Genomic DNA, 16,764 nt, shown 5'->3' on the forward strand with positions numbered 1-16,764 from the left:
AGGTTCAAGGAACAATCTTCCCGAACCCAAACTGCAATCCTGTTATGGATGCCCAGATGCTTGGAGGAGCACTACAAGGATTTGGTCTGTAAGCTGATTGTCACTTCCAAAACCTGTTCCATTGTTCTGATGTGATTATGTATGCTTTTCACACAAAAATACTATGGTGGGAAACAGACATAAAAAAAAGGCTGACAAATGAAGAGAAAATGTTAAGGTGCCAACGTAGAAAAACGTAGCATTAACTCTAAAAATGTAGCCAGATTTATGAATATGGTTTGAGCCTTGATTGGCACAGGAATACCAGATGTCTGCACTATACATTGATTATATAAATATATATATGGTTTCTAATGTATGTGTTTAAAAACTGTATATTTAGATGTTTATTTTGCAGCTAATTAAGGATTCTTTGAGGGTACAAATAATCGGAGTTTGTGTTTTCATGGAGTAGGTATAATTGCTTGTTACTTTTTCGGGCTGAATCAAATACATACATTTCTATAACAAACCACTGTTTACATTTCCTCCCAGTAATTGGCACCCACGTTCACATTCTCCAAGCCAAAAGCACATGTGTCCCTCACCTAGCACTCTCCATCCCCCTTCCATAGCCCAGCCCTCCTTCCCCAAACAACTCTAGCCTCACCACCACATCTGTCCCTACCACTTTCAAAGTCCCCACCCTTGCTCATTCTGTCCTGTTGCCACCAGTTGCAATGCTGACCATTAGGAACAGCTGTGAAGCAGAACCAGCAGGAAGAGAATTAAATAGAAGCCCATCAGATGCTAAAACAAAGGTAAGCACAGGAGTGCCACAAACTGGTTTGGTTTTTAGGACATCCACAATGAATATGCATGAGATATATTTACATACAGTGGATGCAGTATGTGTAAATAAATATACCTCATGCATATTCATTGTGGTTATCTTGAAAACCAGACCTGGTTAAAGCAGTTCAGGACCAACATTGCCTATCCCTGTGCTTAAAATTTGTGCAGCTGAGAAATTATTCGCATCAGAAAAGCACAAAAACAGAGTGGAGGATCCAAGGTAGGTAAGAAGAGGTATGAAAGAGTACTAGAAGCTGTGGCATTTTTTCAGTGTTTATCCAATAGATACCTTTTGGTTATCTATAGGGATGTTTATTTCAAGGATGGCCAATTCTGGTTCTCAAGAGTCACCAAAAGGCCTGCTTTTCATGATATCTACAATGAATATGTATGACATAGATTTGCATGCAATGAAGGCAGGTTGTGAAATTATATCTCATGCATATTCATTATGGTTATCCTGAAAAACCAGGCCTGTTTGTGGCTCTTGAGGAGAGGAGTTGGCATCCCTACCCAAGTTATAATGAAGGCAGTTTTCAAAGACATTTACCCAAGTGAATAGATATTTCATTGGGTAAAATAGCCTGACTGCAAATTGCCCTGCTCCAATGGGATTACAAGTAAACACAGGTTCCATGGCTTTTTATGTTTTTAGTCACAGAGAAAAAAATTAAAAAACAATCTATATCGGCATTAAAAGTGCCTTAGTTTATAACTTAGAAATATTTTACTAACGTATGCTTAAAACTAAATAAAACTCCATCAGATTTATATTTGCGCTGCTGATAAGTGAAGGCCCATTTACAGCTCCAATGCCATGAGCCTATCTTTACCTGGTTAAACTGTACTTGAGTTACCAGATGTTCATTAATTTCTATAGGATATCTATATCTGGCACTAAAATATTCAGCCTCAAGCAGTACAGTACAAATTAGAACTCACAACTGGTTGCAACACACTGAAATCAAACACGGGCCCCACAATTCTGAAAAATGTATAGATTGTTCTAATAACAATAAAATCATCAATGGTTTTCACATATTCCATAGCCTACAACTTTATTTAACAAAAAATACACTATATAGTGCATTAATAATGCAGTTTAGTGCATTGTCTCTTAACTAGAGATAGTGGGGTTGTGATTTGATAGAGCATAGAACTCTGACTATTTTCTAAGCTTGATAAGCAAAATGTTTATTTTTTAAAAATGAACATGATTTTTCATCTGAAAATTTCTGACATATAATTTGATACTGAAATGTGTATGTAGATGTTCTCTTTACATTTTTCATTAAGGTGTAGTACATATTGAACTCTATATATTTACATACATTCTAATAAAGAAATAAGTTAAAAGAAAGAGGACTGATCTCAATGCCAACACTGTGTGCTGCTTTACAGGAGACCCAGGTTTGATTCCCAGGTAGACATAAGGGTAATGTAGATGTAGCATTTACAACCCCTGATAAGGGTGGTAGCCCCTCATCCATCATGAACCAGCAACACCTATTAACTGGCTATCAACACATTTGTGCCAGGTTCTAGACCTGATCTGAGACCAGAGCCTGTTCCTCTCGGTTGGAGGACTTATGCTGTGATGATCAAAACTGCAGAGGGTGGATGAGTTAAAACAGGGAGAAAAACCAGGCGCAGCTACAAATGAAGAAGTGTGGTGCTGTAGCCCAGTACAGATTGCTATTGATCAAGATGGAGGTCCAGAAGAGCTGCCAGGTCAAAAATAAAACACAAATACAAACACATACAAAAAAAAAAGTCTTTGAAAAGCTTTTACTGTCAAAATAAACAGAAATGAAAAAGGAGGTTTCTTTATGCTTCACTAGCACTCCAGAGCTTTTATTCGGTGCCATTTAAAATAAAACTGCAAAGGGCTATGCACCACTAAAAAAAAAGTGCATCAATTATCACTGAAGTTAAAAGTATATATCAAGTGATAAGACGTGACAAAAAGTTAATGATCAGTCTGTTCTCTAGAGAACCATTTTCTGCTTTTATTCACAGATCAAAAATGCACCAATTTACAGAAACAGTTTTTCCACTTTTAGAGCATGGATTTGCTACAGAGCGAGAAACTCTGAGTTATTATTTCATCCTCAGTGCTCCTGAAGAAAGATACTTGAGGATGTTTCAATCCACTTTTATTGATCTTCAAAGGGTACAGAAACTGTTTCTCTAGCCGAGGGTTACTTCAGTGCCTAGTGGATTCAAAAACCCACTTGCATCTTTAGTAGACAGGAAGAACTTTTGATTCAGTAAGCACTTGCTAGTGATTAGTTAGCATGCAGTGCTTAGTATATCCTTTTATGACCTGCCTAAAGCAAAGACATTTGCACCCCAAAGAAACACTCATCATATAATTTCAATGATGATGTTGATTTGTATTCTATTTAGATGCATTCCATAAGTAAACCAAATTCATAAAGCTAAAGGGGTGGAATATAATAAGATCTATGAGGTTTGGAGTAGCACTCATGGTTTGTAGATTAGAGAAAAAAAATCTTATTAATAGAAAATTGTGGCCTTTTAGCTGCACTTGAATTACATTAAAAGCATTTAAGCGAAGGATTTTAGGAAAGATAGATTGAATACATTGAAAGCAAAAAGCAGGGCGCCAGTTAGAGTCCACAATTTACTTACATTAAACTTTTTATAAATTCATATATTCCAAGTCTTTGAAATCTGAAATAATGGTTATAACAACAACAAAATACATTTAAAATGCAATGTATTGCAGGTAAAGAATGAAACTTTTGCAATTCAATATTAACTCTGGATTTATTTCTACCAAATTTTAAAGGTACATTAAAAATTGCACGCAAACATATCTATCTATAGTGTCTTGGGTGTAAAGAAATTCCCATTCCAAGAAATCAAAACTAGGGCTGCAGTGTGCTATCCATCCCAAGAATATGATAATTCAGTTTAGGCAGATTATAAGGCTGTCTACTGCTTCAGTCGAGGAATGTGTTATCTAACTTATTTTAATCTTTCCTCCCCTCATTATGGGCCGGATTTTAAAAGGGTTACACGCATAAGTTATGTGCATAACCCTTAAAAAAGCCCCTTGCATGTGCAGAGCCTATTTTGCATAGTCTCGGTGGTGCGCGCAAGCCCCGGGACGCACGTAAGTCCCGGGGCTTCGCAAAGGGCGCGGGTCGGGGGCGTGTTGGGTGGGCGGCGGAAATTTCGGGGCAGGGCGGGAGGCGTGTCAGGGGCGTGACCCTGGACCCGCCCCCGGGTTGGGTGATGGCGCGCCAGCAGCCCGCTGGTGCGCGCAAAGTTACATCTCCCTCCAGCCGGCGTAACTTTGCCAACAAAGGTAGGGGGAAGGGTTAGATAGGGCCGGGGGGTGGGTTAGGGAGGGAAGAGGAAGGTGCGGGGAGGAGGAAAGAAAGTTCCCTCCGAGGCCACTCTGATTTCGTAGCGGCCTCGGAGGGAACGGCCAGCGTGCGTAGGGCTCGGCGCGCGCAAGCTGTACAAATGTGCACCCCCTTGCGCGCACCAACCCCGGATTTTATCAGATACGCATGGCTATGCGCGTATCTTATAAAATCCGGCGTACTTTTGTTCGCGCCTGGTGCGCGAACAAAAGTACGCACACGCGTAAATTTATAAAATCTACCCCTATCTCTTTTTGGACCTGTGTCCTTTCAATGACATCATAAACATCTGGAAATTTACTAATCATACCCCAGCTGATATCATTGCAGGAGGACTGAATCAAATAATCTATAGAGATCATAAAATTAGCAAATTAGGCCAAACAGGATTCCAAAATGGTATCAGCATAGTTGGACTTGTCTCTTGCTCTCTCTGTTCATTTGAAATTACTTGCCTCTTTTGTCCAATTTGCTGCCTGGTATGGTTCGAAAGAGGAAAAGAAGGGTCATGGTCTTTCCTGTGGTGTCCTGTGCTCCTCCAGCTGCTGACTTGATAGATGACTTTCTGATGCATCTGGAGTTACAAGTGGCTTCTTTGGGAGTTGCTCTACAGGGAAGTGTGGAGAGGAAGATGTGCCTTTGCCTTCCTCAGAACTAAACCCTGAAGGAGGCAGTCCTCCAGAGGATCCAGCCACAGTGTGCATAGCTTGAGCCTCTGAGATGAGGTCATCAACTGCAACACTGAAGGAGCTGCCATGATATTACAGGTTCAGACCGTGCACACTGGAATTCTGCCCAGGGACCCTGACCTGGGGGGGGGGGGGCACTAATCTCACTTAGGTCTATACTGGAGGCTACCTGAGGGGCTTCTCCCATATAAACACATAGAATTACTGGGATTATACCTGGGGGCTTTAACCCAGGAGCTTATCCCCTGCACAAATAGCCACAAGCAATTACTGGGATTATACCTGGGGGCTTGAACCCCCTACACAAAGAACCACACACAAATTTTTTCTCCCTGTTGCTACAAAGTCTTTATGCTAAACCAACAGATGCACAATTAAAATATTGCAAACTTTAAATTACAAAAAGCATACACATCTGCTTTGCTAGCAACCTAAGGCCTGGATTCACCATTCTATCACAGAATGGTGAATCCAGCGAAAACGAGGGGTGGTGGGGCGGGCCTGTGAAAGACGGCAGCCATCGCTCCACCGTGGTGTTATCGCTGCCGGCTTTCACACCCAATAGCGCCACCGTGAAAGGTGGCGCTATTGGGCGTACTACTGGCAACGATAACAGTGCTTACCTTATCGCCGCCAGTGAAGATACCGCCGCGTCCGCCTCCTCGCCACCCCGACTCTGCCTTGACTCTGCCCCAACTCCGCCCCCGGCAAGCTATCACATGTGAAAAGGGACTTTTCGCATGCGATAGCAGCTTATCGCACGCGATAAGCCTTACAAAATGACCCCCTAAACCAGTAAAAGATGAAGCTAATTTCCTGGAAAGGAAAAAAACTCAGCATGTAAAACTATGCACAAAGAGAAACAGAAACTTTTAAACATTTCATTTTGGTCTAGTCCTGTATCCTGCTGGTCAAGGAAGAGTTTAGGTTATCAGCTGAGGCCAGACAGTCCACTGTTTCAGTATGTATTTTGTGTGCCACATAGAGAGTGGAAGGAATATTGTCAGCCAACCCCAACTTAATCTGCGGGCCTGCTGGGAGGGGATGGTACATACTGAATGTGAAATCCAGCGTTTGTAATAATTTTTGGCTGTATGTCCTTTTCTTCTACATGGAAAAAAAATGCCATAAAACTTCACTGACTGAGAAGCTGACTCATGCTTATGAGTAAGTGCAGGACTACCAGTTAACATCCTGTCATGGATGCATGCAGTGGTGACATTCTCACCCCCCCCCCCCCCCCTTTCTGGATCATTTGCTCTCCTCTCCCCAATGGTCTCTATATCACCTTTTTCATTCTCATAATTGGATTTGGGTTGACAGTGTTCCCAAAGAATTTCTAATTCTTCATCTTTAGCAAGTAACTGTTTATTTAAACAGGTAATTTCAGACTTTAAAGCTCATTCTGGGTATTAACAATTTTGAGCTTCTCAATTAAATCAGTCTGACGGTGCTCATAGCATTGTCTGTCTTCTGCCAACTGGGCGGAAGTTAACTTCTCCTGCATTAATTTATTACATTTTTCTTGTTTCAATGTATCTGTCAAGATCTTGAGGTGTTGTGACCAGCTGTGCTCTATTTATTCTTGTTTTGGGGCATTGTGGTATTGATATACTCAAAAATCTTATTTTCTACATCATCAAAAGAATTTAAGTCTGTTGCAACATTAGAGCCCATAGATTCTTTCTACATGTTGTTGCAATCTCCAAAAGGTGCTTCCTCTTCGTTTCTACTTTTAAGTCTACCTTACTGTCCTTTTGATTCTTAACAAATGACATCTTCTGTGACCACGTGATGCTAAAGTTAAATGCACACAATATTCTGTACTCAATAGATTTTCTTATGCTCTGTCCTGTTTTCTGCAGATTACAAGAAAAATTCTCAACACAAAGTAGATGGTCCCAAAATAAACAAATCTGCCCTTCACACAAAAAGATTAAGAAGTACACAGGAACAAATTAAAGGCTCATATAAACCTTTCACCTGGAATCCAGTATCCTCGTTGCTAATTTTGTTATGGGTTCAGACCATGCACACTGGGATTTTGCCCAGGGGCTCTGACCGGGGGTGGGGGGGGGGGGGGGGTTTGCTAATCTCACTGAGGTCTACACTGGAGTCTACCTGAGGGGCTTATCCCATATAAATACATACAATTACTGGGATTATACCTTGGTGCTTGAACCCAGGAGCTTATCACCTACATACAGCCACATTCAAACTTTGATTCAGTAAATTACTGTTCCAGGTACGTATGAAAGTAAGCTTATTTGAGCAATAGGAGAATAGAACAAAAAACAAAACAAAACAAATATTTTGGAGAAAAGGAAAACACACTTTGACTTTCAGACAAATGCCATACATCAAAAAATCTTTTAAAATATATAAAAACAATTTATTTATTTCAAATCTATTAAAACAATTAATTTCTAATCAGTTTCAATTCTTTTTCTATAAAAACATTCACATATAATATTTCTCTCTGAAGATACTATAATTTTCAAAGATCTTAACATGTATCCAAAAACATGTACATATAAATATTTATAGCCCTCAACACTATTTTACCACTAAACTGAATCTCTCCCTAAGATATAATACATTTACAGTTCAGTCATATGATACTAATCACTGTTAATCACTGCTAGAAACACTACAATCTCACATGGCTGTTGAATTATTTGTACATTCATCAACATGGCAGTGCTATTATTTCCATTTAACAATTTATATAGTGTTTTAACCACTATTTATAATCTGCACTGTAACATGTAGATATCCAAAATATACCGCATTAGAAAGCCCTCATTTGTAATGTTTCCTGGTTGAATTATTTTCTTTCCCAACAAGGCCCTTGTTTCACCTTCTTGGCTTCTTCAGGGGAAATAAGTCAAAAGGGACCGATCAACAATGAATAAATCAACCCCGCCTGTCGATTCTATTAATACATAAAGTTAAAATTACTAAACGGTAAATTCTATACTATATCATTGATCTTTAACAATATTACCTTGAACCCAGGTTATCATACGGTTTATTATTACTATCATTACTCTTACCATATATTAATATCTTGTGTAAAACATGATATTTATAGAAAAACCTTACCATTACTATAACATCCGTTTTATACATTGTCTGCAAAAAAAAATTTTTATATATGTATAAAAGGAATTAAAATAAATAAACTAAATGACAAAAATTATCTTATCAAAATGTATTAGCCTGATCTCATTCCTACCTGAACTTTAATGAGTGGATCAGAAAAATCACTGGGTACGGTGCTATCTCGCAACTCTCTCTTTCCAACTCTTAAGTTGAATCCCGAACCCTAGTGTTCACCTGCAAATATATTAATAAGAATTTTCATCTAACCTCTGTTTCTCACCTCCTCCAAAATATATTAAAAAACCTTACTATGTCAAGCAACGACCAAGTATACCCCTCCATCGATATTACTTACTAACTAGACCACTCTGCAACTTTTTCAACTCGTCGGTAGGAGAGTCTTGACAAGAAATTTTAAACTTCCTCTCGGGATTTGCCTGTGAAAAAAATATACTCACACAGTTCAACCAAAATCTACCGATTTATATTGACCCCCAAAAACCTCTCCCTTACACATCATGCACAACCCTTTACATACCTCAGCTCTAAATGGTAATGGTTTCATATACGCAAAAAGTTTTAAAACTGGCAGCTGATGTATTTTTCACCAGCCGTCCCAGTCATCTCAGGGTAAACGTTTAAACTCACATTCTATTCCAACAATCCCGATTGACCATCACCACTGTTATTACTTTATATGTACTGCAAAAAAACACAAATCCCCTCATGTAAACACTAAACCACCGAATCCTCCCTTCAACTGAGCCTCTTATAAATTACAATTTACCCGCCATATTGACAAAAACTCACCCTTCGCGCCATCTCTCGGCGTCTCCCGGTCTCAAAAGATCATTTGATAGCGAGGCTGTCTCCACCTAGTCCTCCATATTTATACCACTCCCCTAACTCAGGGATCACCCAATCACACCCTACCTATTCTTCAACATCCAATCACATACTCCCCGACTGAGTGAACTCACAACTCAATCTCCTCTTACTAAAACCATAAAAACACATTCTCTCCTCCTGTTCATTCATATTCACAACCCCATGAACTAAATTCATTCACTACCCTTTCCGTGAATACTCTGAACCTCTTTGTTTTTGATGGTTCACATAAAAGCCTCCCACTCTATCATTGTATTTAAACCCTTCGGTGCTAGCGTCTGCCAATGATAAATAAATCTTTGTTCAGTTTGTATAATGCTGCAATTTGGTTGCCAAAAGACTCTGGGTTCTCTGAATGGAGCACATGTATGGTCACCTTCAAAAGGATCAGCCTGTGCATTCACATCCAGAGCTCGCTCCCCCCTCTCTCCCTCTTGCTGTCTCTCCTTAGTCCTTATACACTAAAAACTGCTTATGAAAGCAGTGATGTTCCCTCCCTCTGATTCCTTACCAAATCTTAGGTGCAGTTCTGTGTCCTTCACTTTTTCTCTCAGGCTTTAGTATATGTTAATTGCTAGTTTTCTCATCATAGTCCTAGTGGAACAACTAAATAAACAGACTCTTGCCTGTTCGTAATCACTTCGCAGTGCAAGCCAGTTAAAAGGAGTTCACTCAAAGGAAGGCCTGTGACCTTCAGACTAGTCTGTATCTGGGTGAAAACTCTGAATCCATACATCCTACCCTCCATATACATCCTCATGAAAAGTAATAAAAAATGACTCCAACATGCAATTTCAAGGGAAGCAGCCATGGCAGCTGTTCTGCCATGTAGAGATTTTGGCCAGAGGGAAGCAGCTGGAATTTATTACATCTGATACACCCATTTTGGAGGCAGGAACCCAGTTATAATCAGCTGTTCAGTTTCTTCTTTGTCTGGAGGATTTATGTTTGAATTGGACAGACCCAGCATCTTTACTTTGGAGGAAATCTGGAAGACCATTCTAGGCCTAGGCAAATATAATATGCTTAGATTTCCTCAATTTCAGCTAAACACATGGACATTAAAAAGAGACTTGGGGACTCAGAAACTTTCAAAAAAGAAGTGTCAGTTCAATTATCCTATGATGATACATCTATTAAGTGAATAGAAGGGTACAAGATGCTTATTCTGTCATCTAAACTGGAAAATTTGGAAAATGTAGTTAGGTGCAGGAATCTGCACCTTATTAATAATTTTCCTCGCCTTCCCTCAGTTACAACTCTGGATAGATTTAAAAGATATTTCAAAGAAGTTTGAAAATTCTAGATCAATATTTTCTACCTGTGTCCAGGTGGATTTTTTTAACCTGTATCCAGAATTTGTTTTACCTTCTACCGCATAACAAGGAAGAAGGTATAAATCTTTTAAGTAATTTGTCTCCTATTTCATATGATGATATGCACATATGATGATATGATATGATATGATATGATATGATAATATATGATATGATATGATATGATATGATATGCACGTATGATGATATGCGGCCATCCCTCACCCTCCTCTCGCCTGTCTTATCCCTTTCTCCTCCCTGCCCCCTGTCACCCTTTCGTTTCCGCGTCACCCGGCCGCCACCCTTCCCTAATTCCCCCCCCCCTCCAACCCCCCCTTTTTTATACCCTCTGAAGTAACTATTTCCCAGTTTTACCGCCTTCTTCAACTTTCGACGCCTCCGTAAATCTACGTAGTTAAATGACACCTGTACAGTTCTCCTGTACATAGTCTCCCCCTACTCTTTTGTATTCTCCCCTTACCTCCTTCTAACTATGCTTTCCCCTTCCCCTCCTACCCCTTGCCCACCCTCCCCCTCCTCTCCCCCCCTTTCCCCCCCTCAATTCGGCTCCCATGGTTTCATTTTTGTACTGTTTTATTTGTTCACTTTGTTATAATGTTACATTGTTATATTATATTATACAAGCCGTTAAGCCCGTTAAAACGGGCTACATCCCTCTGTCTCTCACCTCCCCCTCATTCTCTCTCCCCTCACTCTTCACCACCCTCCTCCCCCCCTCCCTCACCCACTCCTCCCTCCCTCCCACTCAGTCTCACTCACTCCCTCCCTCTCTCTCCCTCTCTCTCGCTCAGTCCCACTCACTCCCTTTCAGTCAGTCCCACTCCCTCCCTCCCTCTCAGTCCCCCCTCTCCCTTTCACTCAGTCCCACTCTCCCTCCCCCCTCTCACTCACTCAGTCCCTCTCTCCCTCCCCCCCTCTCACTCACTCAGTCCCACTCACTCCCTCTCCCTCAGTCCCCCCTCACTCACTCCCTCCCACCCATTCTCTCTCTCCGTCCCTCCCACTCAGTCCCTCCCACCCACTCTCTCTCTCCGTCCCTCCCTCCCACTCAGTCCGTCCCTCCCTCCCTCGCTACTGGCCGCTACCGCCGCCGCCCGCTGTCGCCGCCCGCTGCCGCCACCGCCGCCCGCTACCGCCACCGCCCGCTGCCGCTACCGCCACCGCCGCCCGCTACGCCGCCCGCTACCGCCACCGCCGCCGCCATTTTTTTTTTTTTTTTTACGCACGGCTCTGACTAACGTGCTGGCCCGCACATGCGCGGTAGAGCTGCTCTCTACTGCGCATTTGCGGGCCGTCGGTCAGAGCCCATTTATAAGGTAGATTGTTATATTGTTTCACTGTATCTCCCACCTGAGTTCTTTGTAAACCGGCATGATGTGCTTCACGAATTGTCGGTAAATAAAAGTTAATAAATAAATAAATAAATAAATAAATGATAGCTTAAACTTATTGATTTATTTAGTTATAAAATTTATATCACATCCCCTCCAATCCAATTGTTCAGGGAAGGTCCTAGTCCTTGTAGTTTTAATGCAGAATGACTCACCAACAGTATTTGATAAGGACCCTTCCAATAAGGTCCCAGGCAGTGCTTACATTTAAATACCTTGAAATAGACAGAGTCTCCAAGCTGCACATCTGGTGTCTCTGTATTTGGTGTCTCTTAGGGGACAAAAGTGATCTTCTTTGCCTGATGATGTAACTGTGATATTTATTTATTTATTTATTTTTAGATTTATTTTTTTTTATACCGTGTTCCTGTATGAAATACAGATCACATTGGTTTACATTGAAACAGAACATAAATTTTTGCCTAGAGGCATTACATAGAACAAGGTTAAGGAACTTGGAACAGGGTAAACTAGATCAACATTAACATACGGGTCTATCCTGTACCGAGCGGTAGGAAGAGCTGCGTTAGTGCCTGCGGCACCCACGGTTGCCGCACACACAGTGCAGCATACCTACCGCTCGATCCTGAACATTAATTTTATGTAAATGTAAACCGCGTCCGTGAAGCCTTAGGCCCGCGCAACCCATTTTACTGGATAGAGCGCCTATACAGTATCCTGGGTGCGCGGGCCTAACGCTTCACGCCACGCTGGTATATCAAATGTCATTTGAAATTACAGATACCAGGAAGTCGGGACTGCCAGTCCCCCCTCCCCTCCTCCCGAAGCAGGGCGCGAAAAGCAGCCTTACTCCGGGAGAAGGGGAGAAGGGACACTGACAGCTGCGAAGCAAAAAAAAAAAAAGCGAAAAAACCAAAAGCTAAAAGTAAGTTGCTTCGCTGCTGTCAGTGTCTCTTCTCCCCTCCTCCCGGAGCAGGGCGCGAAAAGCAGCCTTGCTCCGGGAGGAGCAAAGAATAGACACTGACAGCGGCGAAGCGAAAAAAAACCAAAAGCAATTTTGTTTTTTTTCCAAAAGCGACTTACTTTTGGGATCTGTCAAGACCCAAAAGTAAGTCGCTTTTGGACGCCTGCACAACTTACTTTTTTTTGCAGCCATCAGCAGGAACACATGGCGATCGTGGCTCCGGTAGCTCCTCCCGACGAAGATGGCCGCCTGCACGGGGGAAAGCGTGCAATTGGCCGCTCAAGACGTGGCGTCACATCCCATGACGCCAAACGTCGTGACGTCACGTCTTCAGCGGCTAATTGCACGCTTTCCCCCGTGCAGGCGGCCATCTTCGTCGGGAGGAGCTACCGGAGCCACGATCGCCATGTGTTCCTGCTGATGGCTGCAAAAAAAAGTAAGTTGTGCAGGCGTCCAAAAGCGACTATTCCCTAGCATCCCGTAACCCGGGGCGCGGGTTACGGGATGCTAGGGAATAGCTAATTTGCTCGTTTGCATGCAATATCCATGCCGCGTGCGGAAGGGGTTGGCCAGGGATTTTAGGACGCGGTAGGAGTAGGTTATAGTGGATTCGGGATCGCAGGAAGAGATAATGCGGCCGGAAAGTGAGTAAAACGCGGCTTAGGAGCAGGGTACATGCGGCCGCACTTTACAGGATAGACCTGATAGTAATGTAAACGTATTGGCTAATATAAAGTGCATAATTAATTCATCTTGTGCAGTCCTTTTCTGCCATCATTTTCTATGTTTATTTAGATAGATTTTAGATGTTTATATTCTGCTTTTCAGCACAGTGTACATCAAAACAGATTACATTCAGGTACTAAAAGTATTTCCTTATCCCCACAGGACATGCAATCTAATTTTGAACCTGAGGGTAACCTGTCTTACTCAAGGTCACAAGGAACAACAGCAGGATTAAAACCCTGGTTTTCTAGCTCATAGCCCACTGTGCTAACCACTAGGCTACTCCTCCACTTTATATATATAAAGTTCAAATCCACTGGCAGTTTATGCCTAGTGGGTACAGGCTTGATCTGCCAAACAAAATCTCATGTAGAGTAAGTCCATGCTTGTGATTTGGCATATTTCTTATGCTGATCCAAGCCAAAGGCAAGGCATCTGGCCACTTAAGTGAAGTCTCATAACAAATCTTAGCAAGTTTTATTTTAAGAGTCTGATTCAAATGATCTATCAAACCAGAGGCTTCTGGTCTGAAATGGCATTGTAAGTATAGACTAATCCCCAGTGCTTTAGCTATTTTTTGCATTGCCTGTCCAACACAATGGGGACCTTGGTCATTTTCAATTACCTCTCAAATTCCAAACTGGGGTATGATTTCTTTTAACAGTTTCTTAGCAACAGTCTCTGCATCACCCTTAGCTATAAGAAACAACACTAACCATCCAGTAAACATGCAGACAACCATAAGAAAATATTTCCATAGTAAAACCTGTGTTGTCATAATAAAATCAATTTGCAGTCTCACAAATGGACCACAATGGGCAGTCAAATGTTAGGATGCAATCTACAACTCTCTACTGTATAAGTAAGTAGAACACCTCTTGACTACATTCTGCACAATTGGCTCCAACTTAAGACAGAATTTCTTTCATTATTCTTGGCTTGCTGGAAAAGGAATGGAATGTATCACCCTATCCAAAAAAGGTAACAGGTTAGAAGGGGCAACAGGTAAAGCATTTGGGCACCTCCATAAACCATCAGATGCTTTAGTGCATCCTTGTCTCTGCCACAGTACATGTTCTGCTGCTGTATCTTGTTGCAGTGTACAAAGTACAGCAAAAGTCATTTGTTCGGGTACATGTGAAGAGATTGAAATGGATATTTTTGTCTGAACTGCCCTTGAGCTGCTGTATCAGCAAGGGCATTGCCTTTTGTTTCAAAGGCATCTTCTTTAGAGTGTCCAGAACACTTCACCATTGCTAGCTGTTTAGGTAAAAAAAAAAAAAAAAGCCATTAGTAATTCTTGTACAAATTGAGAATTCTTAATAGGGGACCCTGAGGAGTTAAGATAGCCTTCACTCTTCCTGTTAGGACCTGAAGCGTGGACCCTTGTTCTGAGGTAGAGTCTGCACTGCCATCAAGGAGAGAACTCCTCGTCGGCCTCTATCGTCAGATGGCGAGGCCTGTTGTAGGTGTAGATTGGACTTCACCTTGGAAGCACATGATCCCCCCAGGAGGAGCCTGTAGGGACAAGGCCGCTGGGACTTAGGCGACTCCCTGAAGATAGAAGATGGTCTGGATGCAGGCGCCTCCTGCAGGTCATGGGTTCCAGACGGCTGGCGCCTTCAGCAGGTCGTAAGTAGTCTCTGTAGAGAAGTTGAAGAAAATCCAAAAGCTGGTCCAGGAGTCAGAGTCCAAAGAGCAGTCCGCAGCCAGTCCAGGGGTCGGAGTCCAGAGAGCGGTCCAAAGCCAATCCAGAGGTCGAAGTCCAAAAGAATCAATCCAGCAAGGAGGGCAGAGCAGAAGCGGGACGAAGAACCAGGATACCAGGAACACAGGAACCAAGCAAGACCTCAATACCAAGGCAAGGACTGAATGCTCAGCCCTTGCCTTAAGTACAGGAAACCGGGGGAGGAGCTTCAGAGGGAGCCATTACACTTCCTGTCATGGCTCCTTTAAGAATTCTCTTCAGCCGCGCGCGTGGCCCTACGGGGCAGAGGAGGAGGAGCCAGAGTGCCGCGGAGCCATGCTGCCGACAGCCATAGCAGCGGTCCGAGGGAGAGAAGAAGAAGAAGGCTGCCTGTGCCTGCAGGCAGCCTTAACATGCCAACGATCCAGGTGAGAAGCTACTGCGGACGTCGGCCTTGCTTCAATTGCGGCCGACCGCGGCCGGCGGCCATGACACCTGGTCCCGGTCGCGGCCTGCCGCGGCTGACACCGCTAACACTTCCATATAGCCCCAAATCTGTGCACAACTCCAGAGGCATACTGGGAATCTGTATAAATGGTAGCTGTAACATTTTTAGCCCTATGACAGGCTCTAGTCAATGCCACTAACTCTGCTATCTGAGCTGAATTACAGTGCGGAGGGAGACTTGCTGATTCCATCATCTGAAAAGGAGAACAAATATCATACTAGTAATCAGAACCCCTGAAAGATCTCTGCTACAAGAGCCATCCACAAAAAGATAGCATCTGAATTTTGAAAAGGAATGACTAAAACATGAGGACAAAATCTAACATCTTGTATTGCTTCTTCACAAACATGAGGGTCTTCATCTTTTGGAGTAGGCAGCAATGATGCTGGATTCAAAAGAGAGACTGATGGATATTCAAATTTTGCTGACCTGTAAGTAAATGCTGCATAGTGAGTAAGCCATGCATTTGATAGTAACAAGGTCATAACAGAATGTGGGATATATAAATGTAAACTATATGTAAAAATTATAGACTCTTGTTGCTGTGGGGAGGTTGACTCAACCTGCAGGGAAGGCCTTTTAGGCCCTCTTTGACAGCTGGTGGGACTGGGCTGGTGCGAGACTGGTCTAAGGCTTCACCTATACCATCCCCTTTCCTCATAGGTTGAGCCTATGGGTTCCGAGGGCCAGCAGGACATAGGCACAAGTCTTGTGGAGAGTAGCATCAAGAGAAGTCCCTTTTGTGGCTTGGATCAAAGGCAGGTGGCAGACAAAAGTAGTCGTGATCCAGGCCAAGGTCAGAGGCAGGCGGCAAGTGAGAATGATTGAGGTCCAGGCTGAGATAAGAGGCAGATGGCAGGTGAAAATAGTCCAGATTCAGGCAAGGACAGTCGAGGAAAACTCAGACAGGGCTTGGAGAGGCAGGTAGGCAGGCAGGGCTTGGAGAGACGAGGTAGACACTGGAAAATAGGATTGGGAACTTGGAGCAGCAACTCACCTCTGTGGAATGCAGGCAACCTGTTGCTGGGAGCATCAGTCTGTTGCACGGCTGGGATTAAAATACCTGGTTGTGTGAGGTCATCACCCTGTGCCATCTGGAGATGTTCCTGCCGCAGGGCCTATAAGATTAAGCGCACAGTGCGTGCGTGCGCTTAGAGAGACACATTGGAGGGATAATGATGGCAGTGTCCCCGCTGCGAGGCTGAGTCAGCATCGGCAACTTGGGGTGAGTGCACCGGCTCAAGGGGGCAGCCCACAAGCCAGAAAGTGTAGCACT

General features: G+C 42.9%; 1 protein-coding gene across 3 annotated transcripts in view; it reads left to right on the top strand.

Annotated features, from left to right (window-relative positions):
- The window catches only part of ANXA10 (annexin A10), a 244,440-nt gene that overhangs the window by 119,409 nt on the left and 108,267 nt on the right, over positions 1 to 16,764 (top strand). For 2 of the 3 annotated variants that reach the window (XM_029572067.1, XM_029572125.1), the window contains exon 2: positions 3 to 84. In XM_029572067.1, coding sequence (XP_029427927.1) covers positions 3 to 84 — 82 coding nt within the window. Of the gene's footprint in view, positions 1 to 2; positions 89 to 16,764 lie in introns of those variants that run through there. The other variant, XM_029572221.1, reaches the window with a different exon arrangement.

Source organism: Rhinatrema bivittatum, chromosome 1 (genome assembly GCF_901001135.1).
Source record: "Rhinatrema bivittatum chromosome 1, aRhiBiv1.1, whole genome shotgun sequence".
Lineage (NCBI taxonomy): Eukaryota > Metazoa > Chordata > Amphibia > Gymnophiona > Rhinatrematidae > Rhinatrema > Rhinatrema bivittatum.